The sequence below is a fragment of the Sinocyclocheilus rhinocerous genome, unplaced genomic scaffold, assembly GCF_001515625.1.
Source record: "Sinocyclocheilus rhinocerous isolate Xijiao unplaced genomic scaffold, SAMN03320098_v1.1 scaffold3807, whole genome shotgun sequence".
NCBI classification, from domain to species: Eukaryota; Metazoa; Chordata; class Actinopteri; order Cypriniformes; family Cyprinidae; genus Sinocyclocheilus; species Sinocyclocheilus rhinocerous.
Genome location: NW_015660506.1, coordinates 580,774 through 602,976, shown reverse-complemented (window position 1 = coordinate 602,976; position 22,203 = coordinate 580,774). Strand labels below are relative to the sequence as shown.

General features: G+C 35.5%; 1 protein-coding gene across 3 annotated transcripts in view; it reads left to right on the top strand.

The window, feature by feature from the left end:
• LOC107725256 (transmembrane protein 163-like) overlaps positions 1–22,203 on the top strand; it is a 36,034-nt gene that overhangs the window by 3,837 nt on the left and 9,994 nt on the right. For all 3 annotated transcript variants that reach the window (XM_016534452.1, XM_016534453.1, XM_016534454.1), the window contains exons 3-6: positions 3,181–3,300; positions 19,483–19,526; positions 19,902–19,993; positions 21,579–21,675. In XM_016534452.1, the coding sequence (XP_016389938.1) occupies positions 3,181–3,300; positions 19,483–19,526; positions 19,902–19,993; positions 21,579–21,675 (353 nt within the window). The remainder of the gene's footprint in view (positions 1–3,180; positions 3,301–19,482; positions 19,527–19,901; positions 19,994–21,578; positions 21,676–22,203) is intronic.

Below are 22,203 nucleotides of genomic sequence, written 5' to 3'. Positions count from 1 at the left end.
TATATATATAGGCTATATTAATATTTATGTGAAGTTGTTAATTTGATGTAATACCTATGTTTGTGTGTTGACAGGAAAGTGGCTATAAATTGGTTGTTTGTGTCAAAGCATAAATGATTCAAGATTCAAATGAATGAAAATTGTATTTGTGTGTGTGTGTTTTAATTAAATCTGTGAATTTTGAATTTTTTTTTATTGCAGTCAACTTAGGCATTCATAAGCTTTTGTTAACCTGCATGTGATTGCAAAACAAGACTAACCATTTGGAGGGAACAGATGTTGTAATTTACATCTGGCCATCTATGATGGTTATGCCCCCACTGTAAAAGACTAGAAACTTTGTTTCTGCTACTACTCAAACTGAATCTACGCTGACTCGCACCTCCAGTGGAGCTGTTTAGAGGAGCATCTGATCTCATATCAGCACTTCTACTCTTAGAAGCAGCATTAGTCTCTGCACCTGCAGGATCTGAGTGTGGCTGTATGCTGTAGCATCCTCCTGTGCAATCAGTTTGAGCCGCTGAATAATTCATAAGACCTTTCATTCTCCACTGGTGAAATTGTGGGGGCATTAGAATGAGACTAAGAAGCCTAAGAAAAATACAAATTAACGAAGAAGCAGAAATAGGAGTTTTAGTTAAAAGTAGCAGTCTGTTGTTTACAGTCTCAGCACTTGGATTATTTATTTATTTATTTCTATTTTTTGAAAATTCATGCTAGTCTACTATTTTGGTATAATGTATTTCAGATAAACCCAACCCTAACTGGTACATAAAAATAATACAATATGTGGTTAGTCACTTTACATAGCTTAAACAGTCTGTTCCTAAGCGTTTTTTTGACAAAAGCTGCAATGCAGACCTAACTTTATCATTTAGTCAAAGGTCTGTTTGCTCAAGAATTGCAGTTACTTAAAACCGGCAGTGGCAGCCATCAGAATGGACAGATAGTTTAGAATAAAACTGGCATTGGCAGCCTTCAGTAAATTCTTGGCACATAAAGTAAGTATAAACTTCAGACCACCATGACCAGTTGGCAGTCGGAAATGTTGGCACTACTGTCTTAGACTTTTTAAGAAAAAATTCAGATTTTGTAATTTTTTTCTGCTTAATCTCAGTGATACAAAAAGGGGGTTGCAGTTGATTATTAAACCAAATAAAGCTAAATATGGATTAAAAACAGTTTCTTCATATTTTTTCATTGAATTTGTACATGCAGCCATCTTGTCACAAATGATGCACATGTTTTTAAAGAGAAGCATATCCTGTTTTTTTTAAGTTACATCATTAATGCCGAAGTGGCTTAATTCCACTTACAGCTTTTCCTACAAGTTAAATAAAAAGCAAATCTTTTAGCCGATGTCCTTTTAAGCCATTAAGAGGAATGTTTCTCTCTCTTTCATGCAAACCCTATTATGCATGGAAGAAATGTTGGGTCATGTGGATGTCCTGCTTCCACATGATTAGCAGACAGACGGAGTGGGGGAAAGACCTTTATGTTGAGTTTCGGCTCATTTTATGTGCCTAGTCTAGAGTTTGCATGGGAAAGTACAAACTGAGCAAACTCACTGTGTGTAAAGGTTTATGTAGTAACAGATCTGGATGAACAAAGTTCAGCTTGACTGGAGTGTGTTTTTGGCTCAGAAATGAAATAGTTTGGAACTTATGGGTTACATTTGTGTGAGAGCAAATCATGCTCGCGATCCTGACTGATGAAATAAATCATGTGAGTGGCCACATTCCCCAGCTCTGTTTTTCAGCTCTTGCAATCACACTGACTGACCACCTATTGACTCTGTGCTCATAACCCTCAGCATGTGACTTCCACAGGCCGACAGATCAGTTTGGTGAGCATGGGGGAAGACACAGCCACCCACTGTCACCATGACATAGCTGCCATTCATTTTGAACAGATGGCAGAGGCATATTTGAATTTCACCTCTTTGGCAAACACAGCACAATATGAACATTGCTTGGATGCTACACAATAGACAGTCAACAGGTTCTGCTGATTCTGTTCACTTAGTCTTGTTCATAATTACACTCACGGATTCAATTTGTGACCTGTGGTGTAGAATTTATCTCTAATAATGCCTTGATAAAGACTCTGTTGAGGGACACAGATATCGTTTCCTTGGTCAAGGCTGTTTCTGCCTCAGAGTGAAATATAAAAAGATAAGTGTGAGCCAAAGTTGAAAATAATGACACTTTCAAAAGTTTGGGGTCAGTAAGATTTTTTTCATTCAACACTTTTATTCAGCAAAGATGTTAAATTGATCAAAAGTGACAGTAAAGACATTTATAATACAAAAAGTTTATGTTTCGAATAAAGGCTGTTCTTTTGAACATCCTGTTTATAAAAGAATCCTGAAAAAAAATGTGTTATGGATTCCACAAAAATATTAAGCAGCACAACTGTTTTCAACATTGGTAATAATTAGTAATGTCTCTTGAGCAGCAAATCAGCAAATTAGAATGATTTCTGAAAGATAATGTGACACTGAAGACTGGAGTAATGATGCTGGAAATTCAGCTTTGCATTCACAGGAATAAAATAAATTTTAAAACGTATTAAAAAAGTTATCTTAAATTGTAATATATTTTGTGATATTAGACTTTTTTGTGTATTTTTGATAAAAAATGAACGCCTTGGTGAGCATAAAATACTTATGTCAAAAATAAAAAATCTTACGAACCCCAAACTTTTGAATGATACTGTACATTGTGTGATATGAAGTCAAACGGCAAGATATAAATTCATTGTGATATATAAAGTCACAAATACATTTTAATATGTTTAATTTACTCTGTTTCTTTTTTATTTTACTCTGAGGTGGATCTTCTAATAGCTAAAGATCTCCCAGGGCTGCTAGCTACAGCTTTTAAAATCATATAATTTGTGACTTAATACATGATAAACAGAATTTATTAGTGGCACCTAAATCTTGTTGAAACCATTTTGCTCTGCTAATTAAACACAGAGCCGATGCCCCTCTGACAGTGCAGATTCTTTTCTGCTCATCTTTGTGTCTGACATAAAGCTCTTTAATATTGCTACCCACCTCAGGCTCAATGCCTGTCATGGTCCAGTGAGTAAATAATCAGCCTGTTGTTTGTTCTCCTAGTGCACTTAATTTAATCGTATGGCCTTTAACCAGTGTTTTATTTACTCTTTTGACAGGTCTCTTGGAGAGCAGCATGCGCCTGAAGCCTCATGAAGCTCAGAGTTACAGGAAGAAAGCTTTGTGGGTGTCCTGGATCTCCATTGTGGTGACGCTCATCTTGGCTGTGGCAGGCTTCAGTAAGTTCACGGTGATGCTTTTCCTGGCTGTGGCAGGCAGGCAGCCTTCAGGATGTTCAGTTGGTTTAGGTTAGAAGTAGTCTCAATCACCCACAGTCTGTTCACTGACTGTCTGGTGCATATTACACACAAAACTGGAAAATACTACTTTCTCAGTCTGGCAAGCTTCAGTCTGATTGGCTTACTGAATTATGATTTCTCTGATTACACATTTTCAGTACAACCGTTTGCAGTGATGCCTCTCAGTAAAAATTTTTTTCATGTCTATTTTTATTTTCAGTCTATTACTGTGGTATATTGAAATGAAGATAAATTAAATGGTCCCTAAATAGCACATTACATTTCAGTTAAATCTCTTCCTAAGTGGGCTGTTGTTGGCTTAAATAAGCTGCAATGTGGACCAGACCTTATGCTGTTGAGTCAAAGCCCTGGCTAGCTTCAACTGCCAGTGGCATCCATCAGGATGGGCAGCTAGTAGAGACTAGAACTGGCAGAGTCAGTCTTCAGTAAATTCAAGTTTAGGCTAGAACTGGTCACTGTGATCAAGTGTAGGCGGTCAGAATAGTTGGCACTACTGAGTTTTAAATATTTTGGGTTTTACTAGTAGTTGAGGTGTGTTTTGATAATTACAGGAAACTTTTTTTCCATTATATTGATAATGCTAGTGTCAGACTCTGTTCCGTGTTTTGTGTGTGTTTTGCTCCCCATGTGTTTCCATGCCCTTATTTGGTTTTCCTGTTCCTGCTCCCTGATTGTTTCCAGCTGTGTTTTCCCTCATGTTATTATGTTTCATTAGTTCCAGGTGTTTCTCGTCATGTCTTGTGTATTTAAAGTGTTCCCGGTGCTTAGTTCTTCGGCTGGTATTGTATGTGTCAAACTTCTCAGCTACGTGTGTTTTTCCTGGTTCCCTTGAAGTCATTAAAATCTCCTTATTGGTGTACTCCTTGTTCCGTGCTCCAACACAGTAGCAACGTGACAGTAAGTTAAAAGACAAAGATTTCATGATAAAGATTTAATGGAGCAGAGGTTTTTGCTTCCAGAGTTAAACACATTTTTGTATTTATTTTTTTATTTTTTTGGTTAGAAAGTAGACACAGTTACATTTGTTTATTTTTTTATACCTGAGGTATAAAATAATAAACAAACAAACAAATAAAAAATAAATAGTAATTAAAAAAATATTTATTTTATATTATGTACTAATTAATTAATTTATTTGTATTTTTATCTATCTGTATTTTTTAAAATCTATTTATAAATATTTTGCAATCAAGTAACTGAGTTTTTTCATAAAAATGTATTGATAAAGCATACAAAGTTTCTGTGAAACCTACTTCAAGTGACGTTCCAAAAATCAATTTACCTTAACTGTGTGCTTTTTGTCAGGTGAAAACTTTTAAAGCAGAAAACATCAGCACCTCTGCTGCTATTTAAAGCTAATGTGTGTAATTTATTCAGTGTTAAAACACTCTTGCTATGCAAGCTTAATACATAGAGACAACTATATTTAAGCCATTCATAGATTGAATTGCTATACAGTTTAAGCTGTGGCAATGTCCCACAACATTGATCTGTCTGAACGGGCCAGCGTTGGTGTTCTCAGAAAGAAATTACACAATGTATTAAAAAAGTTGTATGCGTACAGTTTTGTAGTTTTTGTAGTTCTTTGTTTTTTAGTATATCTCTCTCTTTTTTGTATATGTTCAGTAATGGTCTGCATTGATTCTTTATTGGGAATTTTTTTCTTGCATCTGTTGTCTTTAATTTGTATTTGTATGCCTTAAAAAATACAAATTAAAGGTTTCTCAGATTTTTCTGATTACGTAATAAATAAAAAGTAGCAGTTGTTTGGGGTATTTAGTACAATGAAAAATAAATGGCAATTATTAATGCATGATTTAATTATAATATCATGCATACTATTTTTCACATGCCTTTAAAACTTAGGAGGGTGTCATTTTCAATGGGATCCTTGGCATTAAAACATTCTTGACTTTAGCCTCTTAACTCCTCATGAGACTGAGGCAAAATGCAGCAAAGGAATGTTGCTAATTTTAAAGGGGGTGTATGTAACATTTGTGCAGCAGATGCTCATTTAAAATATCAAAGCTCACTGACATCTATACAGTTGATCTGAGAACTGACAAGCAACCTTGTTTCTTTGATGCTTTTTCTGTCTTCACACCCTTGATTTAGAGATAACTAGACTAAATGTGGTTTCAATATATCATTTTGAAACGCAGTATAGAATATGAAGATAAAGCCTTTTTGCACATGCACAAAGATGAAGCGAAGGAGTAAATGTAAATGGTTTACAGGACGTTTCAGTATTTGCTTGCCAGATGACGATGACTCCCCAGCTGAGTCTTGTTTCCTGCCAAGGTTTCTTCTTCATTCTATCTAATCATCTTAATTTTTGCCTTTGTCTCAATCATTAAAGGTTGCAAGGCATTATTATATGTAAAGCGGTGTTGGTATGGAACCATATATCTTGTGAAAAGAGCAGGTAAAATTGAATTGAGAAGGAATTGTTTGAGAGTGTAAGCTGAGAGAAATGAAGATTTATACCATGGCCCTGTAATGAAGGCAAAGAGCAATTTCTCATCCCAGAGGGACTGTAGCTTTAAGGTTTTTATATTTATCTACCTACATTCACCTCTACCTCTCAAACACACACATGGAACCATACTTACACTTGTCATTATATCATCCCTGTCTAATTTTAATCTTTATGTCATAGGCTAACATGATGATTAACAGAGAAAAGGAAGTTGGCATAGGAAGCAGACAGTGTGTTTATCACGAGTTGTCTTCAGTGATAAAGTGTATGGTTGTCGGACATTTGACATGACAATACTCACTGTGTTATCAACGACCGTGAACTTTGCAAAAGCTGCAACATTGACTGTGACTTCAGTTTGTACCAGTTGATTTCATTGTAAAGCCCATGGCTCAGCTGTCCACGAGCAATCTGAATGTCTCATGCTAAACAGAATGTATGGTGTGTCCTCTGTGTTTTGTAACATGTAATGATGCAGCAGTCACTACACTGTCACTCTTATATCGCACAGTCACACTTACACTGTAAAGAATCGTTCTTCACCGAACAGACATCACGACTCTCGTGATGCCAGGGGTGTGGGGCTTGTGACCGTCTTTGGATTCTGAGGAGATGAACACCCAGCTTTGTTTTTGTGGTTTGGAATACTTTTTCAGATATTTCATGCAAGTGAGTTGGGAAATCATATGATATGCTGGATCTGAAAACATTCTCACAGAAACTCTTGGGAAAATATATGATAAAAAATGTGTTCAGGCAATGCCTCTCATTTGGAAAGCTCCAAGATTTATTGAGGCTTACAGCAGGAACTGTTTGCTTGCTCTACTAACTTTACATTCAGTGTCAGTCAGGATATTCTCTAGTCTAGTGGAACATTTCAGCAATTGTTAAAGTGATAGTTAATTCAAAAATGAAGATTCTGTCATCATGTACTCACTCTCATGTCTTATTAAACTTCTATGATTTTCTTACTCCCATGGAACACAAAAGAATTTGACTGATGTGAGGACTGGAGCTTTCAAGCTTCAAAAAATGATGCACAAGCACCATAACAGTATCATAAACATGGTCCATCTTATACATTCAGAATATTCATCCGAAACCATATAGCTTTGTGTGATGAACAGACGGAAGTTTCAAAGTTGTTATTCAGTGATAACCATATTGAGTTATGTTGTTGATCATTGATTCAGTGAAATGACCTTGAGAACTGAATTTTTGTGATTTGGATTGACGATTCATTGACCAGATCTGACTCACAAGAAAGATATTTTTCTTGAATTGGATATTGCTACTTCTCTTAAGTAAACTTATCTTTACTGAGACGTTTGCTTCTCAGTAAGTGATGGCAAAGTTTGAGTAATTTTCATCTTTTAAGGAAAGGGTTAAATAAGAGAAATGTTTCTCTCAAGTCACACTAAATTACTTACTGTTAATGAACAGTATTTAAAACAATTATTTTATTAGTTTTTTTTTCCATGACTAATTTATTTGATCCTTTAAGTTACACACATCTACAGCAGCATAAAGCCCTTTGTTCTGCTTAAATGTCTCATTTGTTCTCATATATTTTTAAAGAGAGCTGAAAAACTCTTATCTAGGGCAGTATTTGTGTGACGATTTAAGTCTTCCTTTGTACTTATTTTAGATTTGGTGGAATATATATGATGTTTCTCATTAGGAAATTGTATTCTCCACTCCAGTCTTGTTTAGTAGTTCAGCTGAATAGACTAGCATGAAAATGCATTGTTAACATGCCTTTAACATGTGATATGTGTGCAAGCCTTTACTTGCCTGTATATTTGACATAAAGGATTATTAATGCTAAACAGTGCATTTTTTTGGCAGTTAGATACAGATGAAATGTAATATGTGCGCAGTTTCTTCAGTCAGATACTGCATAATTAGATGCTGCGTAAAAGATTTCTGTTGTCAAAGACACATTTCTGCTATCAACATGGCCAGGTAACTTTCCATAAGATGGATCTTTCATGAGTGTTAAGCAAAATGTACCCATAACTCCGTGTCTTATTAGTTCCACCTAATTACATTTTACAATGTAATGCACCGATCAGCATGATGTTTTACTTCTGCTTTCATCAGTCATTGTCATGAGTAGTGGTTTGGTATCTCTATCCGGCAGTGATTTCACAATAAGGGCCTGTAACATACCATTGCTTCTGGTATTGCACTGGCTATAGATTTTCTTCCTATTACATGTGTTGATTTTATATGATTTTTAGAATATTCAATATTTGACAACATTTCCAGCAAGTTTTTTTTGTTGGAGATATTGACTTTGGTTAAGAAATTTAGATTTTAGTAGCCTGAACTACATTGCAAATCTCTGATGCAGGACTTAGAATGTTATTGTAAGCCCAAAAATATATGGCCACAGCTAGTAAAAATGTTTTCTGGTTCAGTTTTGAGTCTTTTTTTTTTGGTTTATATTTACTTTTATACACTTTTGTTTAAAAGGTTTGAAAATGTTTTTGAAATAAGTTTTTTTTTTTTACCAAGGCATTTATTTGATCAACAATATAGTAATACAGTAATATTGTGAAAATATTCTTACAATTTTAAATAACTTTTTATTATAAAAATAATTATTTGAATAATTATCAGTGTTGAAAACAGTTGTGCTACTTAATATTCTTATATTTTTTGAAAAATAAAGTTTGAAAGAACAGCATTTATTTGAACTATAAAAAGTCGTCACTTATGATCAAATTAAAGCTTCCTTGCTAAATAAAAATATATAATTCGTTTTATTATCTTATTTTATTATTAATTTCTTGAAAAAAATCTTACTGACTCCAATCTTTTGAACAGTAGTGTATATAATTTCAATGTGCCTTATAGTACTTTACAATGACTTTTAAGTCAATCCAGTATGTGTACTGAGAAACGGATCTGTATCTGTGAAGGTTTTCGTTCACTCAGGTCAGTGTGGAAAATTAGGATGTTCATTTGCACTGTATTTTTTAGGACTTATCCTATTGTCCTTTTATCATTATTATTCTGTTATGTCATTTACTTTCATGATTAGCAGGCATGGTTATTAAATCCTTATCCATTTATTCCTGAGTTCAACAATGCAGACAGCAGAACGTGAGATTGTCGGAAAGCTCGACAGAGCTAGCAAAATAACTTAAGGTGTATAGTACTTTACAATGACTTTTAAGTCAATCCAGTATGTGTACTGAGAAACGGATCTGTATCTGTGAAGGTTTTCATTCACTCAGGTCAGTGTGGAAAATTAGGATGTTCATTTGCACTGTATTTTTTAGGACTTATCCTATTGTCCTATTATCATTCTTATTATTCTGTTATGTCATTTACTTTCATGATTAGCAGGCGTGGTTATTAAATCCTTATCCATTTATTCCTGAGTTCAACAATGCAGACAGCAGAACGTGAGATTGTCGGAAAGCTCGACAGAGCTAGCAAAATAACTTAAGGTGGAAAGAGCTTAACGAAGGGTCAGTACTGTTATAATTCAGCTGGTGATGTGATACATGCTTTGTGTTTTAAACAGCTTGTAGCGTTTAGTAATGGCATAGCAACATAAGTATTTTGCATTTGGTTTCAGGTGAAGTGCAACAACACTGCACAAATGAAATCTGGATTTTTACACTAGCTAAATGCCAGATATGTGCTCAGAGAACATTTGCCTTTTATGCAAATTATCTCTTTTGTTCCTTCAGTGTCACCTTCCTCATACTGCAGTAGCTACATTCACTATATTCACACATTACATTGGCTGTAAAAAAAAACAAAAAAACACAGGTTATTTATTTGTTGTTACAAACTAGTATTGTGCTTCTACAAAATTAGACATTTTTAAAGCATTGTTCCTTAAGGTGAGACACTATAAAAAGGATAAAAAAATCACCACAAATGGACGGTAGTATTATAAAAGTATTTTATACGATTTATTTATTTATTTATTTATTTAAATAAATGACTTATTAAAGAGGCAGGCAGGGAGGAAATTCAAATGTATTATAATGACATATGTCACCTGAATTAAAGTACACTCATGAATCAGTGATCATCAATATTTCATTCTTGAAAATGTGGTGTGAATATGTGTAGTAGGGTGTGCAATTGAGTTTTTAATGATTTTACATGAAGAACAGGATTCATAGTAAAAAATGAGACAGTGGTGGAATGTGGCCCTCATGGGAAATCAGTATTCTAGTTTTCAAGTCATGATATGTGGCATAATAACTAGATCCTTGAGACTTCTATTTTAATTAAGCCCTTCCAGTGTGAACCCATGTTGCTTGCTACCAAAATAATCCTGAAAGTGAGAAGCGATAATGATGAGTCATTAGCTTGTCATTTCAGCCTTTTTAGTGAACTGAACTAACATGCGGTGCTTTATCACTGCAGCAGTCACTCTGCTTTTCAACTTAATCAGTGTCTTCAGTTTTATTGCTTACAAAGATCCAATTCTCATGATGTTAATTTTACATTTCAAATGGGATTCTAGGCAACATCAGATCCAAATTTAGCATTGTTTAATTGAACTGACATTTAGCCAACTGAGGCCAAGTTCTCCAGATACATGCAGCACTGGTCAGAGTTAATTAGGGGTTATGAAAATAGTGTGTGTGAAATATAATATCGCCCATTAGAGCAGCTTCACTGAGAGGTTGTTGGGTCTTGTTTGAGTGCTGTATCTTTACACTGGGACTGTCTTTATCAGCCTCATCCTGACATGCGCTATAGCTATTAGTTTCACAGTATAATGGATTATATCCACACACACACAGTGCCAAAAGACCGAGAAGATTTATTCACTGCAGTTGAACTTTATTCCCAGCTGTCTGTCTTTATTCCTTTCCTGATGACAGGCATCTTATATCAAGTTCAACCAAGCATTTAGGAGAACATTTTCACTTCAGATACACTGTGAGTACTGAGTACTTTAACTAATTTTATCCCTGTTGGTTTCTTCAGTTCTCTAAAATTATTTGACACTTTTTCACTTGTGAATCATCACTGAGGTGTGACATCACCTTTAAAAGACCGTGGTTGGTGACATTTTCAGTGCGGCAACACATTTCACCTAAAGTCACTCCCCATTTTCTGCACATACTGAATGTTCTTCTCTCACCTCATCAATGTGCTGTGCTGCCTGAGGCTATTTTGACCATGTTGTCATAAGATGATGATTTATTGTTTTGTCCTATAGTTTTGTCATCCCCATGTTGTTAGCTAAGTATATAGGCCCAATGTTTTTGTTCCTCTGCAGGACTTGCTTGAAACATCAAGAAAGGTTTGGCTAAATGAGTTGCATGTATTTTACTGGCCCTGTAACCTGAGCAGAGCGCTGCAGACGTCTGCCGTTCTGCTCCATTAGGAACCTGTCTAAACACATTAAGTCTCGGTGTTGAGTTCTCCTTCCAGTCCATTTAGGCAGGACCGGCATCACAAAATTGTTCTCTAATAATGGAACCAGTGTCCTGATGGCAGCCATACTGCTGGTGTTTGTGGGACACATCATCAGTCACTCTGAAACTCTGCAGTTTTTCTTTCTATCTACCTGTCTGTGTGTCTATCTGTCCATCTGAAATAATATGATTTGTCTATTGATGATTTGTCTATTGTCTTCTGGGTTTCTTTTTTCTTTCTTTCTGCATTTCGTTCTATAATATATTTCCTCTATTGAGTTTTCTTTTTTTTTTAAAGTAAAATTGCAATTTCCGTCCGTCCGTCCTTCCTTTTTTTTTTTTTTACAAAAATTGGAACATTGTAACAATTGTAATTGTTTGTTGATGGAATGCAGAGTGTGGCGGTCCATTTGGTAAATATGAATAATATCTTAGCTTTTAAATTAATTTCTCTGCCTGCTCTTATGGGGCTTTTTCTAAGTTCAGAGTTATTGCACTACAGCAACAACTGGTATTCATAATGCTCCAATGTAAGCCCTCAAAAATATGCTAATGCTGTGTATATATAAGTTGAGAGAATAGGTGTTTATCCACCAAAAATGTTCCTGCTATTGTCAGCATTCAGTGGCATCAGTCGGCGCATATATTTCCGCTGTTCTTCTGGTCTATGTGTTCTCACTGTCTTGCTCAAAGGTGGCAAAAATCAACTAGTGTGCTGCTGCTGTCCATGGTCCTGAATTCCCTCTGGCTATTACAGTTTAGAAAGCCTGGATTGAGGTTGAATGATGCTATTTCTGAGTAATGCTGCACATAAATTGTATACAGCTGAAAAAGGGCCAAGTTCAAGAACAATTTCAGTTTTGAGCTTTATAGTAGCCTGTGAAAAACATAAGTTCTTTTGCCCTGGAAAAAAGTGCTGGTTAAATATAACTGGATATGCCATGTAGGAATGCATGAAAGTATTGGGTGTGCAACTGAGTTTTTAATGATGTTACATGAAGAACTGGATTCATAGTCAAAAATTAGACAACACTGGTGGAATGTAGCACTCATGGGAAATCAGTATTCCAGTTTTCAAGTCATGATATCTGGCATAATAACAATTTCAAGAACAATTTCAGTTTTGAGCTTTATAGTAGCCTGTGAAAAACATAAGTTATTTTGCCCTGGAAAAAAGTGTTGGTTAAATATAACTGGATATGCCATGTAGGAATGCATGAAAGTACACCATATTTAACATTAGGACAATACAGTCTATTTCACCTGAACTCCTGTACTGCTCATGTTAAAATATGGACAGTACAGCTGCTGCTCTGGTAAGCTGTTGCCAAGGCCTCAGACATGTGTTCATGTACAGCACACAGACATGCACTGAGCAGGTGTTCCTAAAGCATGTCAGCTCATCAGGTCAGCTTTCAACCTGTGCTTCAGTCTGCAGGCAAATGTAATGCAGAGGAAAAATTATCTTAAAGCTAAAAAATTTAATTTTTTAATGTTCAAGTACTGTTTTTAATATGCAGCCAGAGGTAAGCTATTTGTAGGATGAGTCCCTTGAAAAGTGTGAACGCTGTGGCTCTGTGGCACTTTCAACATTACTCTGCAAGTTCTGTCCAGCTTGACCAAAGACTTTAGAAATACCAAGAAGGTGCACTTATATTACTATGAATGGGAGAAAGTGTAATATGCCAGAATGAGTCCCGGCCTCTAAACAAATGAGCCAATAGTCAGTTAGTAATGTAAGTGCGTCACTGCAACTGCCATTAGAAGCTCTAGTTGCCATAGAAGCAGTAAATGTCCTGAGACGGGCGCTTAGGAATTCACATGCACATTGGTTGGACCAGCCTGAAATATAAGCTTTTTTAACACTATATGAGAATAAGAAACAATGTTTATGGGGGTTCATGTCTCATTTTGTTGCTGATTTGAAACATGTTATTTACATGTGAGTGTGGCAAGCAGTCTTTGAGATTTCAGGATTTCCCCACTGAAGTAAATAGGACCTTGTCTTGCATGCCTGAAATTATTCCCCCAAGGCAATGCAAATATGGCCGCAAAGTGAACAGACTTTCCTTGAAAGGGACTTTGGCTTGACACAGCAACATTGGCTCAACCAATGACATGATTTTGGAGGTGGGGCTACCTGTTTGCTTGACCAATGGCAGACAGGGGGAGTGTTCTGAACATCTGTTTGAAAACAGTCGTTATTTTTGCATTGTTCTATTTGGTGACGTTATTTGGTTCAGATTTTACACACTTTAACTTTAAGCATAATTGATTGTGAGAGTCCTAAAAGCCCTTACAATTCACCATGAAGAATTTCAAGTCAAAATATGTAATCGTTTTTAATAAAAAATTATTTATTTTGAAATATATTTTTAAGGTGATTAAATATTTATCTAGTGATGTAATTATAGTTTCCACTGTGCCACAGTCTAATAGACTCTTCTAAAATACACCAGAGAGACTTTTGAGTAATACAAAGTCATTATACCAACAAATCAGGTATTTTCTGGTTAAACTTTAAACAGGCTGAAACTTTAATATCAAAGCATGAATCTGTTGCCACCCAAAAATGTAAAAACAGCAAATTTAACAGAAAAATTTAGAAAAATTAAAAATTTAGTCTAGTTAGATGTTTTATCTCTCTGTTAGCAGCACCCATTAAATTCATTTATTCATTTTTATTTTATTTCAGCCACATGCAATAAAAATCATAAACTTCTGCTGTCAAGTATTAAATAATTAAAAATTTAAATATTTGATCTGCTTTTCCCCCATAAATATTGTAAATCTCATTTTATATCATTAACGTTTATTGCATGTACTGAGTGGCATTCATTTTTCTTTTCAGTCCTGCAGAATTGATTCGGTTATTCAGTCAGCCGAACGCCATTGGTGTGTTTATGTGAGCGTGAGCACTGACTGGGGATCAGATGTGTCTGTGGGCATGTCAACCCTGTCAACATGCTTCTTCACACACACCACATTAAATTTAAATGACTTGAAACATGCATACAAACCATGAAACTTCCTTAGAAACACTGTCAATCTGGCATGTCCTGAAGCCTATATCAGTATATATTTGATAGCGTTCTGCAGCAGAAAGCAGGTGCAGCTCTCTCTCTGTTAACAGCGAAACGGCAGCCAAGCAAATCTGCTCGACCGGCCATATTGGCGGGGAGTCTCTGGTCTCAAGGGGCTCCTGGAAGCCGAGCTCAGATGTGAGCTGCATGTGCTGTGAGTGTGACCTCAATAAATCAACCTAGATTAGGTCTCTGGAACCTGGATGTAGTACCACAGAGATTCTGAGGGTGAGGAGGCGGGTCGGGTGTGTGGCCGGTCCCACAGGAGGGAATACCTGGAATCTGTGAATAACTCTGGGAATAAAAGCAATTCTTTCTTGATATTTGGCATAAAAGAAATGTATCTCCAACTTGTTAAAATAATAGAATGAATGCATTTTCTTTGGAATGTCTCATTTTGTACTATTGCATGAAATTTAATATTTCCTTCAAATGCATCCAATAAAAATGTTTGGATGATTCTATTTTGTTTGTTGTCACAGGTCTATATAACATCTCCACATTATAAGAGCATAATTTATAATCTAATCTAATAGTCATAATCTAATACTCCTTTAAACCCTTGTTTTCTACAGGCCATCAAAGTCCTTTGAAATGTATCTATCTATTTGCATTATTTAATTACTTAAATTAAATCAAAAGTACCATATAAAATTCAAATTTGGTATTATAAGTAAACTAAAGTGTTTTAGTCTTGTAAAACGCAAACAAATATGCTTGCACTTTTTGCACATTTCTTTATGCTAAATGCTTTAGAGATGTATGGAAGTATTTTGTGTGCAGCTGTGTGCAAGGCAGTGTGTAAATTCTTGTGTGGATAAACACATCAATTTTAAAGTCACATTTTTCCACCAGCACACAGCTGAACAACTAATCTAAGAAAACAGTCAAGTCACTGGGGCAATGAGTCACTGATATACTGCTTCACTATTCCGTCTGTTTATTTGTCCTTTGACTAAAGTTCTTAGCAGTACAAATATTCTACTGAAGTCATTACAGCTTACTTTATGAATGTGCAAAGTGCCTTATTCCTTCTGGAATAATAATGCAAATGTGTTTTTTCAATTAGTATTTTTCTTTCTTTCTAAGACTGTAGAAGTCTGTGGTTGGTCGATTTATTTGTTTGTGGTGAGAATGAGTTTCTGGAAATCAGCTTATTTGAAACATAATTTAAAAAAAGTTGTTAGACCCTTAAGGTGCACTTTTAAACTTCTTAATTCAATGTTAGTCTCACCCACAGAGCATATGGCTTTAGCTCCCTTGTAAGACTTGCACTGTATGATGATCATATTTCACATGAAGCCTAAATTCCACCGTTTTTCTGAATTAAATTCCCTAAATTTGATGGCAGCGCTGGTGAGCTGCACTGATGGTTGGGAGTGCAGTAAACTCCACTCTGCATGTGGCAAATGGTCCAGTGCTGGAGGTTGTGAATTATTAAAGACAACATTTTGCAGCAGAGCTGAGGAAGAGCATTGTTGTAATAGCCACTGTCCCGTAATGTGGCTGCTACATGAGGTCGAGGAGTTTGCATTCATTTGCATTGGAATTGGCGATTAAGTCCTTTTCATATACACACAGACTCTCTTACGAGGTAAATGTTGATTATTCACGTATGTGGGATGACTTAGTCACTATCCTGACACTAAGATATTAAGAGCATGTTATTGATATTCACTTAAGTCTATTGACTATTTTAAAGTGACGCTTTCTGTGGCTATTGTATTTCTAATAGATTACAGTAGAATTAGCAAGACACTGACTATTGATTTACCCAGTCAGTTATAAATATACTGGATTTCCACTGCAGAAAATGGATGGAAGATTCTTCCTTTCATAACAACAGATTAGCTGCACTGCACCACAAATAAAGCATTAAAAAGGAATCCTGGGACTACCGGTGACATCTCAACTCACAGCCTTAAATAAACAATGAAGCTCTAATGTATATTTGTGACAGTTCAAAGCTTTGAAAGAGTTTTTTCCTTTTGAAATCTGATCAACAGGAAGCAGCAAATTCTACTTTCTATTTCACTGACGTCTCTGTCCTCCTTTGAAATTCATAGCACACACAGTCTTACAAGAGGACAACATTCTCAGTCAGCTCCGCTCCTCTGAGACGGGGATTAGCATGATGAAAAGCAGGAGCGGTGGCCATTATCGGCCTGAAGCTCTCAGAGAGGGGTTCTCCCACCATTCCTCTTTTATTACAAAGAGGAATTTAAAATGTCATTGTCATTCTGTTGAGTTCATATCAGTATGTGTTTGTTTTGGAGCAATGAAAATTATATTTTAATAGTTTATTGACCAGTGTAGGATTATTGTTTTGGAAATTATATAAAATTAACAATCTAGTTAAAGGAATAGTCCTCATCATTAGTATCATCATGGACTCACCCTCATGTCATTTGAAACCCATGTGGCTTTCTTCTGTGGAACACACAGCAAAGTTTGAAGAATTACCTTATTAATTTTGTCCATGCAATTACAATTAATGGGTACATTTAATGGGGACTTTGAAGCTTCAAATAGTGCCACAAAAGTATAACATGATCATACAAGTGTTGTCCATACAATTCAGGAGCTATAGTCCAAGTCTATTAAAGTCATTTGATGGGTTTGATAAACAGACTGTAATTTAAATCCTTATTCACATCTTAACTGCTGCAACATGATCACTGATTCAGTGAGTTCAACTGAACAAATCATTCAGACAGGTTTTATGAATTGGATTATAGTTGATTCATTTCAGCAACATTTCACAGGCATGTAGAGATGTATAAAGCGCCGAACACACAGAAGTTACATTCAAAACAAGCAGCTTTCTGATGGTCAACAGGGCGAATCTGTGTAACCAACTTGAACCTGTTGCGAAAGCAGTGTGGGGAAATAATTTGCCCTCAGGCGAAATTCCTGTTTGCATAGATTCCCATTGAAATGATTGGAGTTCACCCATGAAAATTCATAAAACAATGCTAAATGTGAACCCAATTTTCTAAATAAAAGAGCCAATTGGTAAAAACATTGTGTGACTGAAGCTCCGGTTCTCATAGAAACCTGAGATGTCCCTTAGGACTTAGGATATATGCACTGCACTTATATATGCTATTTGAATATTTGAAACAACATTTACAGCTTTTCTCCTGTTAGGTGTCTTGTGTCTTGTTAGCAGACCCCCAACACAGTGTTTTCGTTTTGTGTTCTGATTTGGAAACTTGAAGTATGTATAAATTTCCCCATTTCAAACCTGCTGTTTGTCAAAAGATGTGGACCAACCTACACTTCCCACCTCCAATTTCCACCTGAGCCTAAAGATACGCTAAACAAATGTATACTGCTAAAAAAAAAAGTATACTGACACCTGAACACCACAGCCATATGTGCTTATTGAACATGTAATTTCAAAACCATGTATTTTTACATCAGCAGAAAAAGACATTTTTCTTGTTAATACTAATATGGATGTAATGCAGGACTGGAGATATTCACTCATTTTGACCTACTTCCTCTGACATGTTTCCTCAGCTGTAACTACACTCACTGGGCTCTTTGATCTTCACATTCATTCCTATGTGCTCAGTTTTTTTGGGGGGGAATATTTCATATGCATAGGAAGAATGTGGATTTTATCTTTTCCAGATAGACTTGTACTTTTTTATCTGGTCATTTTGGCAAGTTCAGAAAAGCCATCAGCAAACAACTGCACATGTTTATAGTTATTAAACATTTAAGCTGTATGTTCATTCTAGTATTATGACCCCTCAGCCGTTGTTTTGGGCCCTTTGTTGGTCTGTTAAATGCAGAAATTCAAGCAATCTAGATGTACTTGTTTCGTTGTGCAAGTAAAGTTTTTTTTTGCTTGCCACATTTCTATTGATCGAGAGAGTTGAGAAATAAATTGAAGAGATAGAATGTGATGGAGAAACAATCTTGGCCAAACTTGAACCTGGTCGGGTCTCACCACTTATTAACACTTGTACTGACCACAATGCCACCACTCTGACACTGTTGGATATTATATATTACAATGCATTGACTGCATCAACATTTGTTATGAGAACATCCTCAGTAGTTTTTATCATTTGATTTAATAAACAAAAAATTTTTTGTTTTCCATGCATAACAACAGCTCCAGGGCTGACGTGTTCTTCTGTTTCAAGGGCAGTGCATTGTGCGGTGTGCAGCCCCTCTGTTGCTATGACACGTGGTGGTCGAGTCTGTCTTTAAAGTTGGAGATCAATAGAACAGTGAGTGTTCTCCACTCGAGAGGGGGGAAGCAAATAGAGCCTCTCAAATGCAAGCTCACGCTTGGTAAAATGGAGAGTCTCACATCTCTACAGTTAGAGAGCTTTGTCAAAAAAGTCAAAACACAGTGGGCAGCCTTTTTCAATTCACATTTTAATAGATGCAAATAGAGGGGTGAGTTGACATTCTGTGCATTCTGTTACTGATAAATGTAACACAGGATTTGACAATTGCACTTTCATCTGATAATGGCTGACACTGTACAACAGACCTGTGCTTTGAATGACCCATTAGTTTGGACTCAGAGCTGAACATGTACAGGAGGCACTTCCTCTCTGTGTGAAACTCACTGATGTTACAAACCCCTCACCAGACTTTCCAACAGCAGTTTGTCTGTTGCCCTCTGTTGACTCTCTGTGATTTTGTCTGTTCAAAAGACATTATGTTTTATTCCATTTATAATGTTTTTCTAACTTTCTTGTTCCAGCTTTTGGTTTATATTATATTAATTATATTATATTATATTATATTATAATTGTTTGTTTTTGATATGAATTTTTTTTTTTTGTGTGACTCGTTTTCCCTTAAATATACTGTGGTATAGAATAGAAAATAATAGAATAATACATATTATATAATACAGATAATATTTATGTGCTCAATACCTACCATTTTCAAAAAGCAATGCTGATACTGTGCGATTTATTTATTTAATGTTCAGAATGATAGACGTAGTCACTGTAGTTTAGAAACAGCTTAATATCCATCAGAAGCTCCTTTACATTAGTTAGTGCTGCAAAGTGCTGTACTGTGTGTTATTTGTGATGTAATATGTAAATACAGATACATCTTTCTCTCTTCTTCTTTTCTGTTGTTTTGTTCTCCCCTATAGCTGTATCCTTCATGAGACACAGTGCATCAGCTTTTGGATTTGCCGTAAGTATAATCTTCAGTGTTAATGAATTACATGTTATTTTTAGGCAAAGATGTCTGGAAAAGTGTGTATTTGTTTCTGCTTTATGTTCACTCGTCAAGCTATGTGTAAATATTATTTAAATGGTGTCCGTGTTAAGCATATCCACACACCTAATGTAAGATATGAAAGATGATTGCTAATGACACTGGGAACAAAAGGATGATGAGCTGCTTTAAAGGATATTTTTTATGATGCAGGTTTTGTTTTGGATTTATTACATTTGCATTCATTACATTCTTGTGCTCAAGGCAGCTCTGGAACTGGTTCATTAGTCTATCACTGGACCTAAGTTTGTGACATAGTTTTTAATTTTTATAGCACCTGTTGTTTTTCAGTTTGACGCGACGTTAGATGTTCTTTCCTCCATTATAGTGCTGTGGCGCTATAGCAACGCTGCAGCGGTGCACTCTGCCCATAGAGAATACATGTAAGTAAACAAAAGATGAGCTGTCTGTAGTATGTAGGGCACTGCTTAGTACAAAAAACCTGCAGCAAATCGCTAAAAATGATGAATAATGCTTCCTTTGTGACCAACATTAAAAAAATACATTCCAAACATTTTAAAATATAAGTCAACATTTCACTGTCAGTGCTATTCTTAGTAAAGCTAGTACATTTGGGATTGTGGTGGAGCATGGCAGGACACAAAATCTTTTCTCTTTTGACTAGATCCTACCAACATTCAGTGCGACATGTTTTTAAGTCTGAACATGTTCGATTTATCAGATTTGTTGAGCGATCTGCCTTGTTTCTGGCTTTCTCAATTCGAGACGTATTATGTTGATAAAGGCCTGTGCTGCTGGTTTCATCCTCAGTCTGTGGGGGCTTGTGAATTTCATTTCTCTGGTCGATGTGTCAGCAAGGGTGATTTATAGTGCAATACTAGAGAAGAATTGCAGGTCTCTGAAGGTGTACCGGTGGCCGCTTGTCTTACAGGGAATCTGAACATGTATTGTGGGCACTGTTCTTATTTTTCAGAGAAGATCAGGTTTCTGCAGGTTTACTATAAAAAACAAATCATTTGTTAAATCAGTTGAGGCCAGTGTTCCCCAGGTGCACCTTTGTGAAACTGTCAATGTTCTTGCTTCAACCTTGAATCAACATCAGCAACAAAAAAATATTTGCTGCCATTAAAACGTTGGGGGTTGGTAAGATTTGTAAAATGTGTTTTTAAAGAAGTCTTTTATGCTCACCAATGCTGTATTTATTTGTACAAAAATAAATTAAAACAGTAATATTGTAAAATACTAGGGATGTAACGATTCACTCAACTCACGATTCGATTCGATTCACGATTTTGATTTCACGATTCGATTCGATTCACGATTGTTTTTTAACAAAATGACAAGAGGAAACGAAAATAATACCATCTAAACTTTTCTAAAGACAATAAGTTCCCCTCAGACATGAATTCTTATAAACTCCTACACCTAAATGAATCTCGATTGGTTTAGCATCTCAACCGATTTGAATAGTCACATATTTAAATCGATTTCCAACCGGCTCGCAGTTAATCGTTACATCCCTATAAAATACTATTACAATTTAAAATGACTGTTATCAATTTGAATATATTTTGAAATGTGATTTATTTTTGTGATTTTCAGCAGCTACTCCAGTCTTCAGTGTCACTTGATCCTTTAGAAATCATTCTAATATGCTGATTTGGTGCTTAAGAAGCATTTCAATTATTATTTTTATTTCTAAAAAGTTAACACGGTGATGTTTTTCAGGATTCTTTGATGAATAGAAAGTTCAAAAGAACATTTATTTTAAATGCAAATCTTTTGTAACTTAATAAATGTCTTTACTGTCTCTTTTAATCAATGTACTGTATCTTTGCTGAATAATGTATTAATATCTTTTAAAAAATCTTACTGACCCCAAACATTTGAATGATAAAGTAACTCAAATCATATAAACTCGAAAACATATAAACTAATAAAACTGCCTGAGATTTGATTAAATGGATTATTTTATCAGCATATGTTTTCTGCTTTCTCCATCAACAGAGCATGTGTGATCCTGGGTGTGATTTTCATCTTGTCGTCAATGTGTATTTTGGGAAAGGCCATCCATGATCTGGCCACCAAACTTCTTCCTGAAGTGGTGAGTTCAATGGCAGTGTGTCATATTTATAATTTTAAGGTGAATATAATAGATGGTGAGTTAAACAAATAGATATAGAGTACAGTCATCTTCACACCTTAAAAAATCAAATGTAAAATTGTTAACTCATCTCACAGGTCAGATGTGGATGTTTCCAGCAGTCACAGCTAACAGCAATGTGTTCAGTCTTTATCCGTTAATTAATCAAAGACTGGCACCACTCCAAAGAGCTGCAGGGTAATCATTTCAGAGGTGGTGATTAATGGTATTGCGATTTTAGTCTCTCTCTATTTTCATCTCTTTTACACTGCTGATAAATCTCTGAGCACTGATACATCCCTGCTGTGACATTGCTGAACATTATTTTTTATGATCCTCTACCAACAAAATGTTAACTGATATCCAGGTCTGGAGAGTGAGGAAACATGTAAGGAAAGCAGAAAGAATGAAAGAGAGAAAAAAGGCTATACACGTGGCTAATATATATATATATATATATATATATATATATATAAACATATCACCTCT